The 19495-nt window shown below is 34.3% G+C and overlaps 1 protein-coding gene across 1 annotated transcript in view; it reads left to right on the top strand.

Moving 5' to 3' along the window:
• Nucleotides 1–19495, top strand: part of LRRIQ1 (leucine rich repeats and IQ motif containing 1) — a 111853-nt gene that overhangs the window by 39989 nt on the left and 52369 nt on the right. The window contains exons 17-20 of the mRNA XM_032208223.1: nt 1087–1225; nt 3836–3955; nt 17776–17865; nt 18731–18852. Of these exons, the coding sequence (XP_032064114.1) occupies nt 1087–1225; nt 3836–3955; nt 17776–17865; nt 18731–18852 (471 nt within the window). The remainder of the gene's footprint in view (nt 1–1086; nt 1226–3835; nt 3956–17775; nt 17866–18730; nt 18853–19495) is intronic.

Below are 19495 nucleotides of genomic sequence, written 5' to 3'. Positions count from 1 at the left end.
TAGAAAATCGGACTACAGTAGTCTATTATGGCAGTTGAGTGCCTCAAAAAAAATCTTTTTGAAAAGTGTATTTAGAGTTCTTAGAATTTTAAATTCATTCTGTAGCCAGTTGTTGAACAGTTCTCTTCAATGCAGAATATAAACTTAAATATTTTTTTTTAAACTCAGATCATTTTTTATGGATGCAAAGCTTATAAATAAACCATGTTTTGAGGTTGGTAAACTTAATAAACACATTTTAAGGAAAAAATGCTTGGAAAAAGGAATATTTTATGTACTCCTTTCTTCTGGCTTAACCTCTGAAGTGTGCTGTGACTTGTGCTGGATTGTCTTTTTCACTGAAGAGTACTCTATTATTTAAATAAATGCACTACAGATTGTAAAGTGTAAAATATGTGAAGTCTGGGGGAAATTTAGACACATTTTATTAAACCCACTAGGAAGCTGAAATTTTGTGGAGAGAAGGATTCCAAGATAATAATGTCATAATGCAAAGCTCCCATTAAACTTTTTCTCCATCAGAAACAATTAATTAATTAACCTTATGTTTAGGGAGTTCAATCACTTAGCAAATCTAAGTAACCTGTAATCAGTGCTTTTTAAACAATAAGTAACTTAGAAAACGTTCCTATCTTAGAAAACGTTTTCCCATCTGCTCTATTGGAATTATTCTTATCATGCAGTTTTCAGCATTCACCTTATTTCACTTCAGTATTTTTCTATATAGACTGTGGAGATAAGTGGATCTTTCCAATCTTTCAGTCATTATTAAGCTACTTCTGCTCCTGATAACCATTTTGAAAAGACACTTCTTCTCTAGTTAATGTAAAAGGAACAATACCCAGTAGAGTAGTTCTCTTAGATAAATTGGTCTTCCAAATGTTGTAAATATCCTCCTGTGTTTCTGTACATGTGCATCACATCTGTGCTGTAATTTCTTTACAGTTTAATGGTAGAGCATTCTATTTTTCTCAGTGCATAACACTATTCTTTCAGGTTTTTTTTTTGGTTATAGTTAGGCAGCTATGATAATCCATTTTTGCTGGTGAGGTTATGTTATCCATAAAGGTACTTATTCCTTACTAGGCTGCATATGGCAGCATCAATGATCCAGTCCCTTTGGAAGAAGTACCATGCCAGGAGGAAAAATAACTGCACCAAAACAAGGAATGATCATTTTACAGAGGTTTCAAGACGGAAGAATGAAGCTGCCACACTAATCCAGGTTAGTTCGCGGCATTCTGTACTTATTTTCCAATTAAATAAGAAAGAATCTAATTTTGTGTATTTGTCATCTTCTATCTATTATTACTTATGATAATGATATTATCAATAGTTTTGTAATTAATTTTTTTGTGTGCTTTATTTAAAAATTGTAAGATTGAAGTTTCTAAAAGCTTTCTTTACAAAAAATGTTCTGTAGAAGCATAAAAATATTTGCCCTTTATTCAACAAATATTTTCCCTGAATTAGCTTTTTTATTATTATTACTATTATTTTAATACCGTGTTTTAGTGCATATTGTGCCTGTGTTCTTACTGGTGTGTGTCTATGCTACTAAAATGACAGACACTGGCTGCATAAGTGGTATAACGTATCTCGTATCTGTACAACTAACTGCTCTTCCTTTCTCTCCCATCCAACCTACTCATGCCTTTCCTTCTCTTCCCATCTCTCAGAAGATAGGACTGCCACATTCATACTGCCATTGAGAACACACCAGGGCCTATGTTGTACCATACCAGATACTGGGCTAATGGTTAAACAGAATGGATTACTGTGTGTGTGAACTCAAGTCCATGCCTTGGCTCTGCTTAGTTTGCTAAACAGATATAGCATCTATATGACAAGTTGCCAGGGTTCATGGATTTTTCTACATTTTTAAATTAATGTAGCTAGTATCGCTAAGTTTGTTTCTGGAGTATAGTCTGTAGCTAGTATATTAAATTTATTACATCAAAATATGTAAAGTATGTTAGTATATATTAGTATAATATATTAGCATTTTAATTAGTACATATTGCTATATTAGCATATAAATATATATAAATATAAAAGTATATGTTTGTAAAATAGAAAAAATATATAAAAATAGATAAAAATATATTGGTTTAATAATACATTAATAATATTAATAATTATTAATATATTGAACATTTTATTAAAATATATTATATTAATATACTATCAATAAAATATATGTAAATATTAATATAATATGTACTATTATATTACTAGTATATTAAAATATATTTCTGAACCTATTTGGCCTCTACTTTATATTGAAGTGTTGAGTTCTACAAAATTATATACTGAATAAAATGTTTTTACTTTTTTTTTTTTCCAAACCTTTTCCAAATTTGATTTCCAAAGTTAATACGGAAATAAATACACTTTCACTATTTGCGTTCTGTGCACTTTATGGATTTGTGTGTCTCTTACATGCATCTCCATTATTCACTCTTTCCTTAATAAAACCTCAGTCAATTTAGTCTCTTTTCACATTACTCTGTGCTTCTTATCCTTTTATCCCTATATCTTTATCTTATTCTATTATATCCTATTTTAAAAAAGTGACTAGCACTGAATTCCAGAGGTAGGTATATCATGAATTTTCATCTCATTTCTTAAAAATTGCTGTAATATAATTTGTCATTCTTGATCTCAACTGAGCACTGAGTTCGTGAATTCATAGATCTGTGTTAACAGATGGCTTACAGTTTATCTTTCTGTATGTACCATTATGACTTGTTTTCTCCTTTGCATCTGTAAAAACTAATTGTATTTATTGAATGAAATGTATTTCTCAGTTGATCACTCTGTAGTATCAGGATATTCTTTCTGAATGGTTATGAAGATCTGTAGGAAAATAACACCAATGAAATGATTAGAAAGCAGATCTAATACATTTAATCATTTGTATATAAATCAGGAATTTTACGTGTAAAGACAGCAATGTTTTCAATAATTTATGCAATTATGAAATCATGTATTAAAAATGAATAAGCTAAATTTTAAGTCTGAATATGAGATTTACCCTTCCTGTTTTAGTGCCTTCATTGCAAAGCCTTTAAATGTCGCCAACACTACTCTGACAACACTACTCTTCAGGAGAGTGTTTTGCACAGTATTTAAATGCTTACGGCATCTTGAATTCTAATTACATCAAACCATTTGGGGGGTAATTGAATTTAGTATTCTTAATTCCATTTATTTAATTTTGATCTCTTGGAATTTTTTCTTTTGTATGATTCTACAGCTTGTCATGTGTTTGTAACACCTTGCTTCTTTTTCTAGCATTTAATTCCTAATGTCCTTCTTTTTCTTAGATATAGTTATTCCTACCAGTAATATTTTTAAAATAAAGATCTTAGACAGTTAAGAGAGAGTGACTGACCTAGGTCAATTGCATGAGATATCTCCCAGAATAGCTACTTGTAAACTATAAAGCATTTAGTATAAGTGTATTTTTATTCTCAGTAATTTGAAAGTTAACACTCAGCTTTTTTGTATGTGGTCATTCCTTTCAGTTTATAATAGTCCCTGAAGGAATTGTCAAATAATTAATTAGTTGACCCAGGTTTGTAGTTGAGGGAGTTGCAGGATTCCTTTCTGCTTACTTGTGGAGAGCCTCCTGAGTACTCTAAGCTTTAGACATGTGCTGGCATTTAATTTGTCTTGTAGTTTTAAATGTCACATAAAGTTCAAAAAACAGATCATTGAGCTATTAAACCAGGGCCCAAGATGTTTTATCTTCGTAATGGGATAACATAGAGAATCTGGAGTTGGGTTTGATCTATGACTTTATATAACATGCTTTAAATTTTTTGTTTAGGCATCTTGGAAGGGCTTTCTTTTGCGAAGGAAACTGGCCAGTGCTCTTGCAGCTGTTAAAAGTGATGAAGTGGAGGCTGAATATGAAGAAATAAATGTGGATGATTTCATGTTTTATGAAGTAAGCATAGTCATTAGCGTAAAAATTTACATGTGATGTAAAAAATATTATTCTAAAACAATCATGTAAGTTTTGAAAATAAAAGAAATTGAAAAGGCTACCAGGACAAGAATTAACATATTGGATGTCCAGAAATAAAGAAGCATTTGGTACATATAACTCATTTAAATGTGTTTGTCATGGATTGATTGCTTCCTGCTCTTTGAGATGCTCTCCTAGTTACTGTGCTATTAATGTCACAACTATAGAAATCCATATATTTCTACAGTTAAAGGACAAACAAATGAGAATAAGGAAACAACTACTTTTGTTCTAAAATGTTTAGCTTTTTAGTATTTTAGTAACTGATTATAATGCCAACAAAGTATTAATACATATTTTGTTCATTTTCATGAGAGAATGAGAACAATAATATAGCTGAAAATACGGAAAATATAGCTGAGATTCAGTGTTGTAGGATTCCAGTAAAAAGAACCCCCTCCCCCAAAACAGAGGTGAAGCAGGCTTATTAGCTCTTCATTTATCTCTGAAGTGCTAAAACAAACAGAAGTCTGAATACAGTGGTAAAAAAAAATGAAAAAAAAAAAAAAAAGCTAAATCAACAGGAAAAAAAAAAGTGAAAAAAAAATCCAGAAATGTTTACTATTATTATTTTTTTTTTGCAAATTATATAATGTCCTTTAAATTTCAAAGCATTTAAATTGGGTCAGAAGTTTCAGTTCTAAGAAATAAAAACTAGCTTCAAATTTATTAATTTTGTAATTATTCAGTAATAATTAGGTAGAAAATAAAATTGTTCACAAGAGAAATATCATTCAGTAAGCAAGGAAAAGAAAAAAGAATCTTTAGGCTAATTTTGTCCCTTGTAGCCTTAATAGATACTTTTTCCATTGGTTCTAGACTAGTTCTGCATAGTAAGGCAGCTGTTAATGACTTATTCACCTATTCATCTGTCTGTTTTCTAATTGTTCACATTTGTTCTCTTTTTTATTTGTGGTTTCTGGTAAAGCAAAGCAAACTGATATCATTTAAGACCTAAGTGGATATGACTGAGGATTTTTTTTTAATGAATCTTTGTGTGCTTATGGTCATCTGAGTATCAACCTTCTTATTATGTCCCATTTCCCTGTCCCCATTAGAAAATAGTTGGACTTTGTACCAACTAATTTCTGGTGACTTGATAGCTTAGAATATTATTTTTTCTTCCCTCTTCCAGCATCTACATGTATTTTAAGATGGATTTTCAGAATTACTATCCTATTGTAAGATAATGCAAAATGCTGGAGAGTCCCCATTTGTAGACAGGAAATGTGTGTGTGTAAATGTAGAGATCTGGCTTAAATTTTAGGGTTGATTTATTTTTTTAATTTTAATTTAAAATAAATATGTAGAGTTCAACAATAAATAAAGTTCAACAAGGCCAAGTGCCGGGTCCTGCAGCTGGGGCGCAATAACCCCAAGCAGAGCTACAGGCTGGGAGAGGAATGGTTGGAAAGCTGCCAGGCAGAGAAGGACCTGGGAATATTGGTTAATAGTCGGCTGAATATGAGCCAGCAGTGTGCTCAGGTGGCCAAGAAGGCCAACAGCATCCTGGCTTGTATAAGAAGCAGTGTGGCCAGCAGGGCTAGGGAAGTGATCGTCCCCCTGTACTCGGCTCTGGTGAGGCCGCACCTCGAGTACTGTGTTCAGTTTTGGGCCCCTTGCTACCAGAAGGACATCGAGGTGCTCGAGCAAGTCCAGAGAAGGGCGACGAAGCTGGTGAGGGGTCTGGAGAACAAGTCCTACGAGGAGCGGCTGAGGGAGCTGGGTTTGTTCAGCCTGGAGAAGAGGAGGCTCAGGGGCGACCTTATCGCACTCTACAGATACCTTAAAGGAGGCTGTAGTGAGGTGGGGGTTGGTCTGTTCTCCTACGTGCCTGGTGACAGGACGAGGGGGAAAGGGCTTAAGTTGTGCCAGGGGAGTTTTAGGTTGGATGTTAGGAAGAACTTCTTTACCAAAAGGGTTGTTAGACATTGGAACGGGCTGCCCAGGGAAGTGATGAAGTCACCATCCCTGGAGGTCTTTAAAAGACGTTTAGATGTAGAGCTTAAGGATATGGTTTAGTGGAGGACTTGTTAGTGTTAGGTCAGAGGTTAGACTCGATGATCTTGAGGTCTCTTCCAACCTAGAAATTCTGTGATTCTGTGATATACAAAAAAGAAGAGTCTCATTAGCTGATGTTCTCTGATCCTTGGCTTCTTTCTAGAATAATAAAAAGCAGAAAGTGGAAGATTTTAGTTTTTCACACAGTAAAGAAATATCTGTGCTTATCTACAAAAGAAGGAAAACATCCTGTTTTGAATTATTCAGCCTGTAGTCCAGAGTCTCATATGCCACGTGTCAGTTGAGGTTGTTTCACTCTGTCCTGTCAATAATCTTGTGACTTTGTTTTTTACTTGTTTTGTTTTGTAGAACTACATGGGTAGTCTTATTCCATCTGTCTGTTGACAAGGTAATCACATTTGGACAGGTGCTTCTGAGGCCAGGGAGAAAAGGAAGAATTCAGGGAGGCATGAAAAGAGAAAGGCCAGATCATTCCAGAGAGCCTTGCACTGTATCACCCTCTGGTGTGATTTTTTCCAAATCGTAGTTTAATTTACTAAGAAAGAAGTAAAACATGTTTTTAGGGAACAGTGCTTGAATAAAGTTATTTTGTTCAGATCATGATAGGAGAACCATGAACTGAGATTTTAATTTGCGCACCAGGTTCAAAGGCTGAACTGGAGATTCTTGTCAAATAAATTACTCAAAACCTTAACATCTTGTGATGAAAAGTATAAGAATATATTTTTTTCTACAGAGCTGTGTATGTGATAAATTTTAAATGTATAGGCCCAGAAAGGTTATCCTTTGTTCAGTGATTAAGTGTTTTGATTTTTAAGATTGGCTGTAACTGAATTCAGAAATTTCTTATGTCCTGTGATGTTTGTCATAATTTTTCCTTTGTTTGTTTGTTTCAAGCATGTATCTTGTGTTCACTGAAGAGATTGTAAGAAATACATGGCATAACTATAAAAGACCTACTGAAAATGTATTATGAAATCGGGATGGGCAATCTTTTCTGGCCCATGTTATAACAAAAACAAGCGTTGGGCTTCAAACAAGTGTGTAGGAAGGAGTACATATTGCTGGACAAAGAGATCCCATATAATAGGATGTGAAGGAGGAGAAAAATGGATGGAAACCATTTTGTGCTGCAGATTTCACTGTTGGATAGGATGAGTGAATTGGGAAAAAAATACTTTCTTATCACAAGTTAATGCAAACATGGTAAATCTTGTCCCAATGTTTTTTGAATAGTTCACTGTTTTGTCATGTTGTCATTATTTTTATACCAGCATTATGAAAGATTTCAGTTGTAATGATTTCATTTTGTATTATCTAACAATTTACAAAGCCACTAGTGTGCAAGCTTCTGTTTAAACCATTTAAAATATCACTATGCTGATGAAGACTGGTCACTCATTAGGTACCAGTCTTCATTAAAGGACTGTTTAATATCTTTATGACAAGTTCAGTAGACATAGTGCTTTGTGGAAGTTGAGGTTACAAAACAGCATGGGGAAGACTGCAGTCTTTTCCAAAGACCTGTTTACTCCAGTTAAGCGCATTGAGCAGTGATATATTGCTACAAGTCTCTGGCAACATATCATGTGAAAAATGAATTGTGTGTGACTGAGCTGGAGGAAAGGCCTTTATCTAGCTCACAACAGCATGAATAGCAATCGTTTCACCTTTACAATTACTGGTATCTTCTTGTAGCCATATCAGCTCCCATATATTGCCAAAGGTATTCAGAGCCTATTGAAAGCAGTAATGTTTTGTCTGTTGTATTGTGCAATGTCAAACAGGCTATTCCAGATGAGATGAAAGATCTGGCCAGCAGATGTCTCTGAAAGTATGAGCCTGGTATTCAGTGATATTTTCATGTCTTTCATGTGGACTTTGCAGAATTCCAGCCTGTAATGCTCCAGAAGGCTGATATTAAGACAACCTTTCATCAGCACTCCATCCATGTAGCAAATGTTGAGCTCTACAGGCAGAGCTCTTTACCTCTGGTGGATGAAATCTGACAACACATTTTCTTGACACAGCTCTTACTTTTTGTAACCATGTACCATGTATGGTTATACGCATTGTTACTTTTTTGATGAGAATATGATTTAAGTAAAATGCAGAATGTCAGTGTCAGTAGGTTGAACTAATTGAGTATGATCAATTTTAAGACAATTATTTGCTGAGAACAGTGTTTGTGGACATATATCTTATTCTCCTCAAGATGTCAATACTGACAGTTACATGACACAGAAATTGGGTAAAATATTTTGCAAAACCATTTTTTTGATATATATATATTTTTTTGGTTAGGGATATCTAGTAATACTTTTTGAAAAAGAAAATAACTCCATATGTTGCAACCAAACTAAAGAGAAATCCATCACAGCTTCCTTCATCAAAAGGAATAGATCCATTGCTCTGAGACAAAGGGTTGTTCTACTTTTGAGTTTGCTTAAATAGAATTTTTAAATCCCATTCCATTTGACAGCTTTTGAAATTCATGACCAGGAGTTTTCTTCACATTTTTTATATAACCACACTCAGCCACACAGCCTTTTTTTGCTTTCCTGCCAGAGCAGCTGGGTATCAATTATCTGTGTTCCTAGAGTATATGGTTGCCTCTATAATGTATTTGCATAAGGTGATGAATCCTTACTGTATTGCGATGTATTGTTCAGGCAGTCTGACTGCTCAAAGATCTTCTCAAGAGCCCAGTCAACTGGGTTTGAGGTGAGCTGAGGCAGATTTGTATAATTTCTCGAAACACGCAATATGTTTGTTTTTTTTTTTTCTTTTCAGATAATGAATGCTTCATGATGTGGTTTATCTCAGACCATGAGCTTGTGACTGTGTGCTTGTGTCAATGATTTCTGTTTTCTGGTTTATGCCAGAAAATAGTTATCCTATAGATTATAAGGTCCCCATGATATTTCTTGTAGCTTTTAGGAATGTGGCTTATAAATACAGATCAGAATCAAGTCTTCCTATGTTTTATGCTGCAAAGGATATGATCCCTTTTTTATATGAAATTTGTTATGAAGTTACAGTGTAGCAGAAAAGCAAAAAAGTGTCTGATGATTTGTTCAGATTCATCCTTTTCATTAAAAAATAGAGAAAAAAAGACTGTCTTGAGTAACATATTGGGAGATCAGTCTTTTCAATGAACGTATGCAAAGAATCTCTTGATATGATTCTGCTTCTTCAGCTGCTACATTAATGAATGACATGTTAGTCTGTGGCATCATCAGATACATAAGGTTTCTTTCCTACCTGTTTCAGTAATGATGCTTATATAAAACCTTGAAATGTTTTCCAGTTATCTAGTAGATATCCTTAGCCCTGGAAGTAGCTTGTTGCAGAGTCAGGTTCTGATGAACACAAACACAGATATAAGGAGTTGTAACCATGTCTAACACCCCGCCTTCACAGCTGGTGCAAAATATGCTCTCATTGCTTTCTGGCCTTCTACCATGAGATCTCAGTTCTATAATACCACTGAAATGCTTTTAATTTTTAAATAGAATCTGTCTTCACGGCTTGTCTCTATCTAATTAATGGTCAAATAGCCAGATTCAAAAAAATACTTTCCAGAGGAAAACCCACTCATGATGTATGACACTAAAGATATAATTTGGAATCTGTGTTTAGCTAAATTATATAATTTTTTCTAAGTTATTTTTGGCTTCCCTTTCTTTGACAAAACTGCAAATTGAAATATAGCTTTCTCTTGTATTGTGGTTTTAGAATTCCTTCACAAAACTTGATAGAACAATTTCGGTTATCTTCCTTTGAAAATATGTGTTCTTTCAGCATACATTATTTAAGGGGTGGAAATGAGGATTTCCCTGGCTTTGTAGATTTTGTTTGTGTAAATTCATTGTCTTTTTAATTTTATTTTTGTATTTTATTTTATTTTATTTCTTCAGAGGTAGGAGGATTTAGAAAAAAGCTTCTAGGGACTTTGTAGCTAAAGTCCATAGATAAGGTGGACGTTTGTGTAATGTGGCAGAATCAGGAAGGGGAAGACCTGGAGCTTGTTGTAATTTTAATAGGGGAAGAGTGTGCTTGGGGTCTGAGAGCCATTTCAGGAGTGACCTGAAGGTGCCAGGAGCCTGATATTTGTTGAGGTAGATTGGGATATACATCTGAAAAGATTTTTGAAGCATTCATTTCTGGTCCTTACTTGAACCATGTAACCTCTGAAGCTGAGGTTACTGTGGTTTTTGTTTACCCATCTGTACTTTATATTTGTGTATTCAAAAAAAAAAAAAAAAAAAAAAAGTAGGGACATCTTAAGCTTCCTTTAAAAACTGTCAGGCTTAAGGCAGAAATGCTATTCTGGAAAAAATGTGAGTCATGTAGGTCATGAATGAGTTTGATAAACTACAATGAAATTCAGGGTTGTGGAGAGTTAAAGTTATATATCTACATACATACTTAAGTGAAAGAAAACTTTCTGGGACCATGAAGTTTTAATTATTAATTTATTTGTGTATAGTTCCAAATCAATTATTTGTATGGCTTTACTCATATGTATTTAGAGAAATCACATCTGTGCATATATGCACATATTTTATATATAAATTATATATATATATGTATATATATATTATGTATATATATAAGAATTTAGGAGAACAGTTAGTTATCTGACCTTCTTAAACATTTTGGAAAAAAATACACTCGAAGACATTCTTCAATAAAATTCTGTTAAATGTTTTTCTTTAAAGAATATTGTGACTTTTCCAGTAATTTCTAACACATCCTTTTTATAAATGGACAACTACACAACTCTTCTTGTCCTCTAACTTTCTTGAAAGAATGTACTCTAATAATCAACCAGATTTCTTAAGTCTTTAAAATCTCTTGGGGTTAATTCATTGTTGTGATGTTTCTTTGGAATCCATAGGATAAGCAGCACTCTTTCTTTTGGCTTGCGGCGCTGTTTGGTTTTAGCAATCATGAGAATGCAGCAATGCCAAACTTCCCTTACCTCTTGTCCTTCATAGAGACAGAGTTGAAAAAGAAGCATTGCCAGAGGTTAAAATAACCTTTATTAGGGTACTACCCTATTTATCTTCACCATATAATATATGTGAAAAAGCATGAAAGACAAACCAAGAGAAAAAGGCTATTTTTCCTACTACATGCAGTTCAGAGATATGTTCTCTATAAAATGTATCTGTATTTAACTGGACTGATCTGTCCAGCTAAGAAGCCTGTATACATTTCTTATGTAAAGTTGGTCAAATCAACACATTTAAATGCAGTTTTAAAGTGGCAGAATTCAGGCTGAATTTGAGTTATTTTGGAAATGGGAAAATAATTCAACAAATAGTTCAGTTAAGGATGTTCTTATTTGATATTGTCTTATCTTTTGTAATTTTTTAGAAAGTCACACTGTGAACTGACAACTTTCTAATGTTGAACTAAGCTTTACATATGAATTCAAGTTGCTCAGAAAAACTAGCCCATGGTGTAATCTGATTCCCAAGACTGGATGAAAGAAAAAGCTAAATGCACAAAATATTCAGATCTTCAATTTCAAAGGCAGTTTTCAATCACAGTCTATCAAACATACATAAATAAGCAGAGAAAACTGACGTGGTCCTTCTATGTCAGCTATAAGAGCTAAAAATTTATAATTCCCTAACATGTTTTTCTAAAATCATTTATGCTTTTAGAGGATAAAGTTTTAGCAAGGAATACTTAAGACTTGACTTCTGCCTTTACTTAGGCAGAAATTAAGTTTAGTGTGATAGAAATTAAATATGTTGTCCTAGAGTGGCATGATGTTTGAAAGAAATGTACCACAGAGTGAAATATGTTTGACAGGAATCAACAGAGACAGTTACAACTTTTGGCCAGACCATAGTACTTGCTCTCATATGCCCTTTTATACTGAGAGTATCCACAGGGTTAACATACAGCACATGATGCCTTCTTCCTCACCACTCATCCCCCACTCCCACCACCCAAAATTCCTGAGCAATCATTTAACCTAGAAGATGTTGAACAGTAGGAAAAGTATTTCTTCTTGTGGCACACATTGCTCAAAATAAGACTTTGTCAGCCTATTTGAAATAATCATAGAATGCTATTGAACATTCTACCTTGGATTAAAGTAGCGTTTCATTTGTCTTTTTATTTTAAGTTTCTGATTAACTTTCTTGGAGCATACAAGCCCTTAACTGCACTATACAAATATAAAAAAAACAAAAAAAAAAACAAAAAAAACTGAAAACTAACAAAGTAGAAAGCAAAGACATCACTTGTATTCTATAAAGAAAACAATTCAAAAGATTAATTCTAAGTGTTTATTTATTTACTCTTATTGCATATTGTCTTAATCTTCAAAAACTATTTGGAACGTAGACAGCGGAGCTATTTTGTAAAATCTGTTGGAAAAGGGGCCATTCATAGAATCACAGAAACTGCTGCGTTCCTCTCATAGAATCATTAAGGTTGGAAGAGACTTTCAAGATCATCTGGTCCAACCATCACGCTACTACCAATGTCCCTCCACTAAACCATTTACCTAAGTGCCAGGTCCAACCTTTCCTTCTTTACTGATGATGTTAAAGACCGAGAATGACATAAATTGCATCACTAAAGGTAGCAGAAGTCTGCAGAAACAAGTTAGACAAATCCAGGCAGGTGATCTGCTGGGTGAATCTTTTTTTAAATGCAAAGAATTCCACACACTATTTCTGTGAAATTGTAATGTGGAAATATTTTTGAAAATAAAATTGTTGATTTTTTTTTTATCCTCCCATTCTCCATATTCTATTGTCATTTCCAGGGGCTAGTCATGAGTCCATTGAGTTTTTTATATTAATTTTCTTTTGCTTATTTATATCCTGTTGGCTATTTTTGCTATTTTATCTTGGAATACAATATGAATAAAAGCACTATATAAATACCAATAAAACAATTATTCTGGCTAAAGTGTTGGAGTCCTTCAAACAGTAAGTGAATTAATGATGAAATAAAAGAAAAAAGGAAAGAGGTATAAAGAGTAAGTTTTATGTAATTCATAATTTTGTCAGGTGATTATTGATCTTGTGATTCTGAGGTCCACCACGTTTGGAAATGTGGGTTAGCTTCAACCCCCATGACAGCCAACATATTGGCCTTTCAGAGTTAAACTAGTTCTTTGACTTAGAAATAAATATAGTAATATGCCTATATTACGTCTATAATTTACATAGAACATAAAAACAAGCATTATCATCTTATTTGTTTCGTAATTCATCTCAGATTGCTTTTTTTTTTTTTTCTGTTATAATATAAGTGGATAATCTCAATAGAAATTGATCTCATTTTAGCCTTAGTTTTTGTTAAATCTGTTACAGTCTTTGCATTTGTTATAATTTAGGACTGTATTTATGGGAAAATATGGACAGAAGCTCCCTGAGTTGGTACTGTCAAAATCTCTAGGCATAAACATAGTGGAAGAGCATATGTTCAAAAATCAATTATGCATTTACTTCTGTTGGACAAAGCAAAAGACAATGTGGTATATTTTTATAATATGCTACATACATGTATATGCATACAAGTGCCAAATGTGCTTTATATCAGCAGATATAATCTTAATGATAAATCATTGTTTTGTTTGTTTTGTTTTGGTCTTGAATATTTATACCTTTGAATCATGCTTTTCTTTTTTTGGTGATACTTCTTTTCAATACTTAACACACTAACATTCATTTAATAAATTATATAAGAAACAAAAACACAGTGGAGAATATTACATTAATAACTGGGAAATACTTGTGAGAAAAGTTTCAACCTGAATTTTAAAAGCAAAGAACTTTAATTGGATTATGGTGCAAGTATAAAAGATTTGATCTGTGTACTGCATTTTGGTCTGTGTCTTGTTCCACAAAATTGAGTACAACTGTGGAACATTAGTTTTCATGTTTCATGATTTTATTGATTTCTTTTGCAGACATATCCACCAGAGAGGTAGAAACTCAAATAGCTAGAATTCAAGCTTGCAATTGAAATCTGACAGTCAGTCTTGGATCATATGACACGGTCTCCCACAGTATTCTCCTGGAGAAGCTGGAGGCCCATGGTTTGGACAGGTACACACTCTTTGCTGGGTTAAAAACTGGCTGGATGGCTGGGCCCAGAGAGTGTTGGTGAACAGAATGAAATCCAACTGGTGACTGGTTACCAGTCAGTGTTGGGGCCCATCCTCTTTAATATCTATATTGATGATTTGGATGAGGGAATTGAGTGCACCCTCAGTAAGTGTGCAGACAACACCAAGTTAGGGGAAACTGTCAATCTGCCAGAAGGTAGGAAGGCCCTGCAGAGGGATCTAGACAGAATGTGTTGATGGTCAGAGGCCAAAGAGATGAGATTCAACATGGCTAAGTCCTGCACTCTGGACACAACAACCCCATGCAACGCTACAGGCCTGGTGCAGAGTGGTTGGAAAGCTGTACAGAGGAAAGGGATCAGGGGGTGTTAGTTGACGCTCACCTGAACATGAGCTGGCAGTGTGCCCAGGTGGCCAAGAAGGCCAATGGAATCCTGGCCTGTATCAGGAATAATGTGGCCAGCAAAATCTGCAAGGTGATCCTTGCATTCTGCTCTGGTGAGGTCCCACCTTGAGTACTGTGTTCAGTTTTGGGCCCCTCACAGACACTGAGACTCTGGAGTGTGTCCAGAGAAGGGCTATGAAGCTGGTGAAGGGCCTGGAACACAAGTCCTGTGAGGAGTGGCTGAGGGAACTGGGGTTGCTTAGTCTGGAGAAGAGGAGGCTCAGGGGAGACCTCATTGCTCTCTCCAATTATGTGAAAGGAAGTTTTGGGGAGCTGGGGTTCTTGTAGATAATTAGTGATAGGACAAGAGGGAATGGCCTCAAGTTGAACCAAAGGAGGTTCAGGTTGGAAATTAGGCGACATTTCTTCTCAGAAAGAGTAGTCAGGCATTGGGACAGGTTGCCCAGGGAGGTGGTGGAGTCACCATCCCTGGGGGTGTTTAAGGAAAGTTTGGACCTGGTGCCTAGGGAAATGGTTTAGTGGGTGACATTGGTGGACAATTAGACCAGATGATTTTGGAGGTCTTTTCCAACCTTAATGATTCTATGATTCTATATTCACTATTAATGTAAGATATTTAAATACCCAAATCATTCTTGGACACATTGTACAACACACATTAATTTGACTAATATTTGCAAGAAGTGCTAAACTACTGCTCTTCCAGATCTATTGATTCTTTTGCAAATAGAGGAGGAGAAAAATCACAGAATCACACAGAATCACAGAATTGAAGGGATTGGAAAGGACCTCAAAAGATCATCAGTCCAACCCCCTTACCAAAGCAGTTTCCTTAGAGCAGGCTGCCCAGGTAGGCGTCCAGATGGGCCTTGAGTATCTCCAGAGAAGGAGACTCCACAGCCTCCCTGGGCAGCCTGTTCCAGTGCTCCGTCACCCTCACCGTGAAGAAGTTCTTTCACATGTTGGTGTGGAACTTCCTGTGCTCTATCTTGTGACCATTACCCCTTGTCCTGTCCCCGCAAACCACTGAAAAAAGGTTGGCCAAATCCCTCTGTCTCCTACACCTCAGGTATTTAAACACATTGATGAGATCCCCTCTCAGTCTTCTTTTCTCCAGGCTAAACAGACATGGGTCTCTCAGCCTTTCCTCATAGGAAAGTGGCTCCAGGCCCTGTATCATCTTTGTGGCCCTCCACTGGACTCTTTTCAGGAGAAAATACTAAAGAAATGTTCCATTTTCATATACCTTTATATACCAGCAAAGATGAAGACCAATCTTTCACAGACTGAGTTTACTTGCAGCTTGATTAAATGCCCATGCTTAGAAAATAAATTAAAAACTATTACATGAAAAGCTAGAAATATGATTTGTATAGTGCAAATGAAGAGTAACTTCAAAGAGAACTAGATGGAATAATGTCTAATTTCACTGATTTTCACTGGTTTGTGTCAGACTTTCTTCTTTTTTCATAGTTACTCATTTCAACCATTCTACCCACAGACCCCAGGCAACTGCAGAATTCTGATATTTAATAGTTTTGTCTCTGCAGAGATACAAACTTATCAGTTTTATGTATCTGATTTGTACAAATTCACAACTTCACAATCTTAAATGATTGCCTTTGGAATTCAACTTGCTACAGTCTACTTCTGGAAAAAACTTTACCGTGACTTTTTTTTTTTTTTTTTTAATCAAGTATGTAGTGGTTATCAGCATGAAAATAATCACTGCAGTGAGATATGATAGTAGTTTGTAGGCATGTAGGATAGTGATACATCTAATTTGTTGCATGTCTCTGAAGTTTGTTTGCATAGATAATTCCTCAACATGTGCAACTGTCTGAAAGAGGAGATGGGGTAAAAAGGATAATATATATCTTAATCATGAAACAATAATAGAAAGATTGGTAAAGAGACACCAGCTTTCAATTAAACCCAAAATACTATAAACAAAGAACAGAGAATTCCAGAAGCAAGGAATGAAACATGTAAAAATTAATCCTTTTTAAGACTTGAAAATGAAATCAAATTTTATTTGAATGCAAGAAGAATAACTCTGGTTCACAGTTAACTTATAAATAAGATTGGTTTTAGAATCACCAAATGATGTGACCACTACCCAAAGTAAGCGTTTCAAAATAACTGAAATACCATCCTTTTGTCTCTCAGAATTTCAAAGGTTATGGAAGGCCTTCTTGTTTGGTAGTCTAAGGCTGTGCAAAGTCCTCTTTACTCAAGCTGCACAGTAAGTTATCCAGATTTAGGATAACTGCTTCAGATTTTCAAGGTCAGAAATCAGTGCAATCTGAAATAGTCTGTGAATTGGAAAAGGTAGTCTGGTTTTATAAATAAGCCGTTTTTGAAAGAATGAACACCAGGCTCTTTGCTAATGAAGTACAAACATCATTTAAATGACTGAGCCCTGTATAAGTGAAGCCGAATTCTTCAGAGGTATTTACTTACTGTGTGGGAGTAAAGTACTATTCTCACTTACCAGAATGCATTGAACACGTGGTCAAAGAACTCATGGATGTATAAGAAAAATAGGTTATCTGTATATTATCTGTATATTATAGGTTGTCTGTAGGTTGAGTTTGAAACATAATCTAAATTTTGTTTTCATGAGAGAAAACTGAATTCTGTCTTAAAGAATTAAGAGACACCAAGTAAAAACTAATTCTGGCATTCTTCTTCATTCCAAGCTATTAATTTAGTTTGTGAATAGTTCTATTATATCAAAAATAAAATTGATTAACTGAAGAATAATTTCATATAGCCTTGAGTTTTTCAACCCCAGATTTCAATGAAGAATATTTATCTATTCATCTGTTCAACTCAGCAAAAACAAGTTTGACAGAATCTGGCACCTGGACATAAAATACTCATTGACTAAAAACCAGAAAATGAGACTATTTGTGATCTTTAGGCCTTTAATCTGTATTTTTTTCAGAGTTTCACAGTCATTTTTAATAACTTGGGTTATAACAAAGCAACATGCTTAATGTGATTTATTTTAAATAAAATCAGACAACATAGCATCTCCAAAGGTGTTTTGAGTGTGATTGCTCTGCAGGTGGCAGTTCTGATATACGACTTGAGAACACTTGAAACAGTATCTAAGACAGTTTAAAAGAGACTTTTTTAAAGTTATCAAAACTAAACTGATTTTATCAGTGCACTATTTGACTTTACTCATTTATACAGGCTGCATTAGAAAAGGAATGGCTAACTCTAGATTCCACCCGTTTCCCTTCAAAAACACTCCTGTTCTCAAACCAGCTGCACTGGCCAAAGGTAATGTGTCACAGCAACTTTTTACTATTCTGTCTTTATTCATTCCTTAAGGATATGCTATTCCGGGGCGATTAATAAGACAACCTATTGACTTGAAAAACACAATTGCTTTTAGAAGTCTCAGACTTCCTCCTCACCCCCAGATGCAATTTTTCTTCTAGATTTTCTTTCATTTGCTTAATTTTTTCTTTGTTTTGGACTTATTTCAACACTTTACTTCACAGTAGCAGAAAAAAAAAGATGATGTTCTTCATCTGTACATTTGGCAATGGATTAAAAATTGCTAGTTGACACACTACTTTAAAAATACTGAGATATGACAACAGCTGAATGTTTTCAGAACAGCTAAAGATCATTGAGTTGTAATGTCTGCTAGTTACTTGATAAACTTTGAAGTTTTAGTTTTTGTTTTGGAAGTTTTTTTGTTGGTGGTGTTTTGTTTTGTTTTGTTTGTTTTTGTTTTTTCCCTTAAACAGTATTTCGCTTAAACAGTATTTCGTGATGTCCTAATGTTTTATTTCCTACAATTAAAAAGAGAGAAATGTATAATTCTTGATATTTAAAGACTTTAAGTATAATTAAAGTCACCTTTTTGCCCTGTTTATTTAATTGAAGGTAAGGTTTCTAATGAGCATAGCACTGTTAAGAATCCTGTTACAGGACTACAAACCCTTTTAGGTTTATCTGCATGTTTTCAAGTTCTAGACATGCAGTCTCGGTGATGCTCAAAAGTCTGTTCATATGCATAATTCATGTTTTTTTGAATAATTGTTTTCATGGTTTATTGTAGGAATTATCTTGCAGGAATTATAAACTACTTTTTAATTTTAATTTTAATTTTTATTTTATTTCTCTTACTGAGAAGTATTCCAGGCCCTTAAATTCCAGTGAACATTCAAACAGTTTGCAGTTATCACCACAAGCACTTTGGCAGTATGTTGACAGACCACATTTATATTCACCAGAAAATCTCCACTTTCATGGAAGGTAAGTCAAATAATTTGGGGGAGGTGGGGAGGAAGAGGTATTTGCTTGTTTTGTGGGAGTATTTTTTTTGTGTGTGTGTTTTCCCCAATTATGTTTAGTTGATTTGGATTTGACAAAAATCAAAAGGGAGATAAATTGAGGCTGTTTTCTGCTGCTTTTGTAGCTGTTGATTAAAGTGACATTACTAGAGCTAAAATGTATTCACTGGTTAAAACCAGGTATACTAAAAACAGTTATTATTTTTCATTTATTAAGAGTATATGAATATATACATGTATTTTATGAATGTATATTTGATGATATATCATAAAACATTTTTTTCACATACATCATAACAATGTAGATGTTGAAATAGATTTCTAAGACTAGATAAAGATTAAAAAGGATTTCTTACACAGCTGCATTCTTTTGGAGAGAAAGAACTGAAATATGCTTTGAGTAATTGAAATGTAAACATTTCAAATTAATTGCAGACTTTTATTAATCTCTGAGATAAAGTCTTCCTGGAGTATAGTATTGAAATAGATTTTTATATATATATATATATATATATAATTTTCAAGCTTCAAAAGGCACAAACAACTTCCAGGATAATAAAGGCTTCAAAACAGTTTCCCAAGACCCTACCTTTCAGTACTGTTCC

The sequence above is a fragment of the Aythya fuligula genome, chromosome 1 (assembly GCF_009819795.1).
Source record: "Aythya fuligula isolate bAytFul2 chromosome 1, bAytFul2.pri, whole genome shotgun sequence".
Classification (NCBI taxonomy): Eukaryota; Metazoa; Chordata; class Aves; order Anseriformes; family Anatidae; genus Aythya; species Aythya fuligula.
This window is presented reverse-complemented; position numbering and strand designations above follow the sequence as displayed.